The sequence below is a fragment of the Eimeria maxima genome, genomic scaffold (genome assembly GCF_000499605.1).
Source record: "Eimeria maxima Weybridge genomic scaffold, Emw_scaff1473, whole genome shotgun sequence".
In the NCBI taxonomy this organism is placed as follows: domain Eukaryota; phylum Apicomplexa; class Conoidasida; order Eucoccidiorida; family Eimeriidae; genus Eimeria; species Eimeria maxima.
The window spans coordinates 1-7,772 of NW_013564423.1; the positions used below are offsets into that span (position 1 = coordinate 1).

Below are 7,772 nucleotides of genomic sequence, written 5' to 3' on the forward strand. Positions count from 1 at the left end.
CTTTTATTTATTTATATTTATTTATACTTATTTATTTATATTTATTTATTTATTTATTTATTTATTTATTTATTTATTTATTTATTTATTTATTAATAGTATAAATATAATAAGAGTAAGGAAACATATTATATACAAACAGGTATTTAATAAATAAATAAATAAATAAAATAAATAAAATAAATAAATAAATAATATAAATAAATAAATAAATAAATAAATAAATAATATAAATAAATAAATAAATAAATAAATAAATAAATACTTACAGCAAGAGTAGATAATCCAAGAGTAGCGCCAAGTTTTAAGTCAATTAAATCACCACATAATAACATTAAACTGCAGCAGCAGCAGCAGCAGCAGCAGCAGCAGCAGCAGCAGCAGCAGCAGCAGCAGCAGCAACAGTAGCAGTAGCAACATAAATAATAAATATTTGCTGCTGCTGCTGCTGTTGGTGTTGGTGTTGCTATTGTTTGTGTAGATGTAGCAGCAGAAGCAGCAAATATGTAACAAAAACAGCAGCAGCAACAGCAGCACGAGCAACAGCAGCAACAGCAACAACAGCAGCAGCAGCAACAATAGCAGCAGCAGGAACAGCAGCAGCAGCAGCAGCAGCAGCAGCAGCAGCTTACCAGTTATCCATGAACCCGAAGCCAATATAAGGTACAGAACTTCTAAGTACAATTAGTACAATTTGTTTGCTGCTAATGGGTTGCTGCTGCTGCTGCTGCTGCTGCTGCTGCTGCTGCTGCAGCAGTTGCTGCTGCTGCAGCGAGGAACCTGCTGCTGCTGCTTCTGCTTCTAGCAGCAAAAGTTTTTGCTGCATTTGCTGCTGCATTTGCTGCTGTTTTATTATGCTGCTGCTGCTGCTGCTGCTGCAGCCACTAAGAGGACATATACTCTTACTATTACTATTGCTATTGCTGCTGCTGCTGCTGCTGCAGTCTTCAGCAGCAGCAGCAGCAGCAGCAGCAGCAGCAGAATCATTCCTCCTCCCCTTACTCCTCCCTCCCTCCCCTACCATAACTTTTTCCTCTTGTTGCACCTCTTTCTCCTCTTGCAGCCGAATTTTTTGCTGTTGCTGCTGTACTTCTTGGTGTATTTGCTGCTGCTGTTGTTGTTGCTGCTGCTGCTGTTGCTGCTGCTGCTGCTGCTGCTGCTGCTGCTGCTGTATAATAGGTATAAAATGTAAATAGTACCAAGTCCTGAATTCTCTATGAGAAATTAATCCGTCCCTATTATCATCTATTAAACGAAACCAATTATCCACCATCTTGCTGCTGCTGCTGCTGCTGCTGCTGCTGCTGCTGCTGTTGCTGCTGCTGTTGCTGTCTAATGAATTGCTGCTGATGATGCTGGTCCTGCTGTTGCTGTCTAATGAATTGCTCATGCTGATGCTGCTGTTGTCTATGGCAGTGCTGCTGCTGTTGCTGCTGTTATTGGTGCTGTTGCTGCTGGCGGTGTCTAGTGAAGTGCTGCTGCTGCTGTTGCTGCTGTTATTGTTGCTGTTGTTGTTGTTATTGCTGCTGCTGCTGCTGCTGTTGCTGTTGCTGTTGCTGTTAGTCTTACTAGGGTTGGCCTCCTTTGTGGTATTCTTACTGCTGCTGCTGCTGCTGCTGCTGCTGTTTTTGCCGTTGCTGTCGGCATTCTTACTTTTCCTGCTTCTGCTGCCGTTGCTGCTGCTGCTGCTGTTGCTGCTGCTGCTGCCTTTGTTATTACTATTGCTGTTTCGCCCGTTGCTACTCTTGCTGCTGCTGCTGCTGCTGCTGCTAAAACGTGCTGCTGCTACGTTGGCTGCTGATGCCACGTGCAGTGCAGCAATACGAACATTTGCTGCTGCTGCTGCTGCAGCAGCAGCAGAAGCAGCAGGCGTTGCTGCGTACTCGGGTACCAGCCATTGTCTGTATGGCTGCTGCCTTCTGCTGCTGCTGCTGCTGTTGCTGCTGCTGCATGCAGCATTGGCTCTAGCTGCAGCAGCAGCAAAACAACAGCGGACAGGCAATGCACACATCTGGTTTGTTGGTGTAGCAGCAGCAGCAGCAGCAGGTGCTGCTGCTGCTGCTGCTGCTGCTATTGGTGATGATGATAGCCATGAACGTGCTGCTGCTGCTGCTGCTGCAGCTACTGGCCTTGAAAATATGTGGAGTTCGTTTCCCCTGCAATGCATTGCTGCTGCTGCTGCTGCTATTGCTGCTGCTGCTGCTAGTGATAAGGCTAACGCTGCAGCTGCAGCTGTTGCTACTGTTGCTGCTGCTGCTGCTCCTGTGTTGCAGCTGCTGCTAGGGTGTAGGGGAAGCAGGAGCAGCAGTAGCTGCTGCAGCGGCAGCTTCGGCCGCTGCTGGCTCTGGTGTTGCTGCTGCTGCTGCTGTTACTGCTGCTGTTGCTGCTGCTGCAGCTGCCAGCAGCAGCTGCTGCTGGGAAATTGATACCAACTTAGGAAAGCTCTGTCGGGTGCAGAAAAGGTCTAGGGTTTAGGGTTTAGGGTTTAGGGTTTAGAGCGTGGAGGGGGGAAGTCAAAAACCGCCTATTGCGGGTGTAGCTATTTATGCAGGATTAGGGTTTAGGGTTTAGGGTTTAGGGTTTAGGGGTTGAAAGAGGTAAAAAATATGCAGAAATTAAGGGTTTAAGGCGACATAACGAGTATTTATAGAGAAAAAGAATACTCTTAATTAAACCCTAAACCCTAAACCCTAAACCCTAAACCCTAATGCATGCAGGGACTGCCGACGGTGGAAGCCAACCATGCCATTTGTATTCCTTTTTGTTTGCATTTTCGTTGAATATAATTTCTTTTTGCAGACACAAGAAATTCCTTTTTATTTTTAGGGTTTAGGGTTTAGGGTTTAGGGTTTAGGGTCCAGGGTTTTTTTTTATGGGAAGTGTTCAGTACTGCAAAAGGCTTTTTCTTTTTCTCCTAATGAACACCGCATTCCCTGCGGTCTACCCAGACATTAACCAAGGGTTTAGGGTTTAGGGTTTAGGGTTTAGGTTTTAGGGTTTAGGGTTTAGGGTTTGGGATGCCGGTATCTATATCCTCATCCGATGAGGTGGTGGAGGGGGAGGAAACAAAATTAAAGAAATTAAATAATAATTATAAATCGGAAACAACAGCTGAGGTGTATAAACACCCGGATACCCCTGCAGGTAACACAAACCCTAAACCCTAAACCCTAAACCCTAAACCCTAGCATTGAATTAGGCACGAATGTATCGTTGGAGATGTACAACCGCCGTTTTGAATACTTCATAAACCCTAAACCCTTGCTTGAAATCAGGATTTTAGGAGTGGTATTTCTTACTTGTATATTTAGGGTTTAGGGTTTAGGGTTTAGGGTTTGGTGAATCCATGCAGCTGCATATTATGAACTTCTTGGAGTATCGCCAGATGCATCTGCAGCGGAGATAAGAAAGGCGTATTATTCGCTATGCAGACGCTTCCATCCAGACAAGTAAATAAGGGTTTAGGGTTTAGGGTTTAGGGTTTAGGGTTTGCGGGTGTAGAGGTACCCAATACACTGCAGAACTGTGTGAGGGTTTAGGGTTTTACTAGCGTTCTTGCGTGTGTGGCATTCTGCTGAACAAGTGAAAAATTAAAATTCACGGTCTAGCGTTTAGGGTTTAGGGTTTAGGGTTTAGGGTTTAGGGTTTAGGGTTTTTTTTTTAGGTGTTCTGGAGGAGTAGAAGAGTTACATAAAGTACAAGAAGCTTTTGCTGTTTTGTCTGACCAAACACAACGAATAATTATTGACATAAAAACAAAAAAAACAACAAAAGAAGAAAAACAACAAAAGGTTTGCTAAACCCTAAACCCTAAACCCTAAAGACTCAGTAGAACAATTGAAATATTAGGGTTTAGGGTTTAGGGTTTAAATACCTTAACTCTAAACCATAAACAAGATGCTGAATTCCTCGCAGCAGCTGTTAACCAGATCTAGGGTTTAGGGTTTAGGGTTTGGAATCTAGGGTTTAGGGTTTAGGGTTTAGGGTTTATGCGCTTTATTTGCAGATACTTGAGCTGGAGAAACTCCAACGACTCCGCGCGTCGCGAGATATTCAAAATATGGTCCTTCAAACCCTAAACCCTAAACCCTAAACCCTCATGGTTACTATCTTAGTTGTTTAAGCTTTCCCAGGTTCTTCCCCGTAAACTGAGGGTTTAGGGTTTAGGGTTTAGGGTTTGCGTTTTCTTGTGCAGCAAATCGAATATACAAATAAGATTGAACGAGAGAAATCTGCAAATGGTAAACCCTAAACCCTAAACCCTAAATCCACAACCAGAGACTAAACCCTAATTTACTAAACCCTGTACCCTAATATCCTCTAAACCCTCTATACAAAACAACTCCTAAACCCTAAACCCTTCCGCTGCAGGTTTGATTGTATTAACTGCCCTTTACGGAAACCTCCGGCTGAGCCCCGCACACCGGATGAGGGAAAATATCGGTAAACCCTAAACCCTAAACCCTAAACCCTAGCATGTAGAACAGGGAGGGAAAACATTCATGTGCCTCTTTATTAGGGTTTAGGGTTTAGGGTTGAGGGTTTGTTGTTTGCAGGCATGATTGAGAAGCAGCACCTCGAAGGCCCTTACATCGATGTGGCTATTCCTCTACAAGTATTTGCAAACCCTAAACCCTAAACCCTAAACCCTAAATAGTTGGCATGTACCCTTAAACCCTTTATTTTATATATTCAGCAATCAGTGTTTAGGGATGCAAACCCTCAAGTATAAACCCTCAGAAGCGGATGTGCATCCTTGGTTTTAGTCCTTCTTTAGGGTTTAGGGTTTAGGGTTTAGGGTTTAGGGTTTATGTACACCGCAGTGCCAAATCGACAACTCGCGTTTTGTCTTCGGTGGCGGCGCGTCTTCTTCCTTTGAGCAACTGCCAGGGTTTTATAATCCAGCTCCTCTTGTAAGGGTTTAGGGTTTAGGGTTTAGGGTTTAGGGTTGAGTTTGGGTTTGGATTGGTGCAGACGAGTGGTGTTTAGCGTTTAGGGTGGCTTGGCTACGCGTTAGGGTTTAGGGTTTAGGGTTTTTTAGGGTTTAGGGTTTGGGGTGTATTGTTGTTTTGTGCAGATGAGCGGAGGCGATATTTCTCTTTACGTTCTCTATACCTTCCGGGTATATAATTAGGGTTTAGGGTTTGTGGGGAGTGTTGCCATTAGCTCTTTTCCGTTGCTCCTATCCGCCTGTCGTCACGCTGAGGGTTTAGGGTTTAGGGTTTGTCTGTTTCTTCGTGTTTATTTTGTTTCTTTCTCCGTTCTTTCTTCGCCTCTATTTCCCCTGGCTGTCTGCATGCGTTGTGATCATTGAAGAGATCTTGTTCGAGGGTTTAGGGTTTAGGGTTTAGGGTTTGTGTGTGCAGGGCCAACTTCACGAGGTTACTGTTTCCGACTGTTCGCGTTTGGCCATTCCTCTGCGGTGTACGTACACCAGAAAACGACGAATAAAAAATACATTTAATTGTTGTTTTTTTTTATTTATATGTTATTATTTATAATATAATTAATTACTTTAATTTAATTAAAAGAAAAATAAAGAAAAATGACGTAAAATAAACCTAAAATTAATTAAGTGCAGGTTTCCACTTTTTCGGGTGTATGCGCAGCTCATCGGTGTTTAGGAGGAAACCCTAGAGGTCCTTTTTCTGCAGCAAATGCAGTATCAGAGGAATCGCAAAGGTATTTTATTTATTTATTTAATTTATTCATATTTATATTAGTTAATTAATTAATTAATGAAAATATTTATTTATTATATTTACTTATATTTATATTTCCTTTTTTTTGTCGTCTATACACTACATACACCCCAAGTATTATACATATTATCTAGCTGCCTATACACCCGAATAATAATATTTGTTTGTTTGCTGCAGCAGCAGCAGCAGCAGCAGCATCCGCTCCTTCTCCTCTCTGCCAAGCATTCTCGGAATCGGTACAAAACCCTAAACCCTAAACCCTAAACCCTAATTTTTTCTTTGTCTCTCACCACGGCATTTAAACCCTCGAACACTACAACGGGCTGCTAAACCCTAAACCCTAAACCCTTAAAAAGCTTGTCACGTCTGTACTTTGTCTTCTTGGTAGACTTAGGGTTTAGGGTTTAGGTTTAGGGTTTAGGGTTTGGGTGTTTTTTTTAGGTGTTTGCTGCACGGCCCTCCTTCTCTACCTCTTCCCGCTGCAGCAGCTGCAGCAACAACTGCAGCAGCAGCTGCAGCAGCAGCAACGCTTAATAGGCTCTGCTGCTGCTGCTGCCGTCTCATCTGTTGCTGCCGTCTTTTCTCGTGTCACGTCACGGCACAGGTACGTGTTTGCTGCTGCTGTTGCTGCTGCTGCTGTTGTTGCTGCTGCTGCTGTTGTTGCTGCTGCTGCTGCTGTTGCTGCTGCTGCTGCAGCAGTCCTCTTTGTGTGTGCTGCTGTGTCTGCATGCAGCAACAGCTGTTGAGGTATAGAGGCGAAGAAAGTTAATCAGGAGATGGTGCTGCAGCAGCAGCAGCAGCAGCAGCAAAAGCAGCAACGACAGCAGCAGCTGCTGCAGCAGCTGCAGCAGCAAAAGCAGTAATAACAGCAACAGCAGCAGCAGCAGCAAAAGCGATTAAAGATCGCGTGTTTGTCTGAATTTTTTGTCATTGTTTTGCTTGACTGTTTTTTTTTTAGGGTTTAGGGTTTAGTAAATTAGGGTTTATATTATTAAAAAAAAAAACCCTAAACCCTAAACCCTAAACCCTTGCCGAGGGAGCAAATTGTAACATTTAAGGGAATAAATAAATTATATACAAGTTTAAACTTTTGTTCATTAGGGTTTAGGGTTTAGGGTTTAGGGTTTAATAGGCGTACAGCCAGGAACCGCCACGAAGAATAATTAATTTATTCACTAATTAATTAATTAATTAATTAATTAGTTTAATTAATTAATTAATTAATTAGTTTAATTAATTAATTAATTAATTAATTAGTTTAATTAATTAATTAATTAATTATAAATAAATAAATAAATAAATGCAACAAGACGGAGACAAAGCAACAAAAAAACAAACATAAATATAGCCAAATATATAGAAGGAAGGAGAGTAAATAAACTAGATAAATAAATAAATAAATAAATAAATAAATAAATAAATAAATAATTTATTTATTTATTTATTTATTTATTTATTTATTTATGTAGCGCCATGATCCTTCATCCATTTAATCAAAGATTCATCCATCTCTGAACAAGAAGGCTTTACCTATAAATAAATAAATAAATAAATAAATAAATAAATAAATAAATAAATAAATAAATAAATAAATAAATAAATAAATAAATAAATAGATTAATTAATTTAATTAATTAATTTAATTAAATATATAGTTAATTATAATTAAAAATATACAGGAAAAGGAAGGAAAAAAGAGAGGAAAATACAACAAAGATAAATAAATAAATAAATAAATAAATAAATTAATTAATTAATTAATTAATTAATTAATAAAAGTAAGAGGGTAAAAGTAAGAAAACAGAAAAAGAATATAATAAATAAATAAATAAATAAATAAATAAATAAATAAATAAATAAATAAATAAATAAATAAAAGAAGGAAAAAAAGAAAAAGAAGAAAAAGAATAAAAGATAAACAAAGAAAGAGACATAAATACACCATAAAAGAGGCCAAAAAAAAAGTACAAAATAAATAAATAAATAAATAAATAAATAAATAAATAAGTAAATAAATAAATAAATAAATAAATAAAAGGTAATTAAATTAAATATAAATAAATAAATAAA

At 39.7% G+C, this 7,772-nt stretch overlaps 1 protein-coding gene across 1 annotated transcript; it reads left to right on the forward strand.

The window, feature by feature from the left end:
* Positions 1 to 3,017: 3,017 nt before the first annotated feature.
* Positions 3,018 to 6,865, forward strand: EMWEY_00053010 (DnaJ domain-containing protein, putative; the record flags this gene model as incomplete). Its single annotated transcript, XM_013479932.1, has 11 exons — positions 3,018 to 3,144; positions 3,353 to 3,449; positions 3,665 to 3,791; positions 4,007 to 4,063; positions 4,196 to 4,241; positions 4,557 to 4,615; positions 4,824 to 4,913; positions 5,078 to 5,122; positions 5,367 to 5,424; positions 6,144 to 6,306; positions 6,835 to 6,865. The coding sequence occupies 11 exons, from the start codon at positions 3,018 to 3,020 to the stop codon at positions 6,863 to 6,865; spliced, it is 900 nt and encodes a 299-aa protein (XP_013335386.1).
* Positions 6,866 to 7,772: the final 907 nt, after the last annotated feature.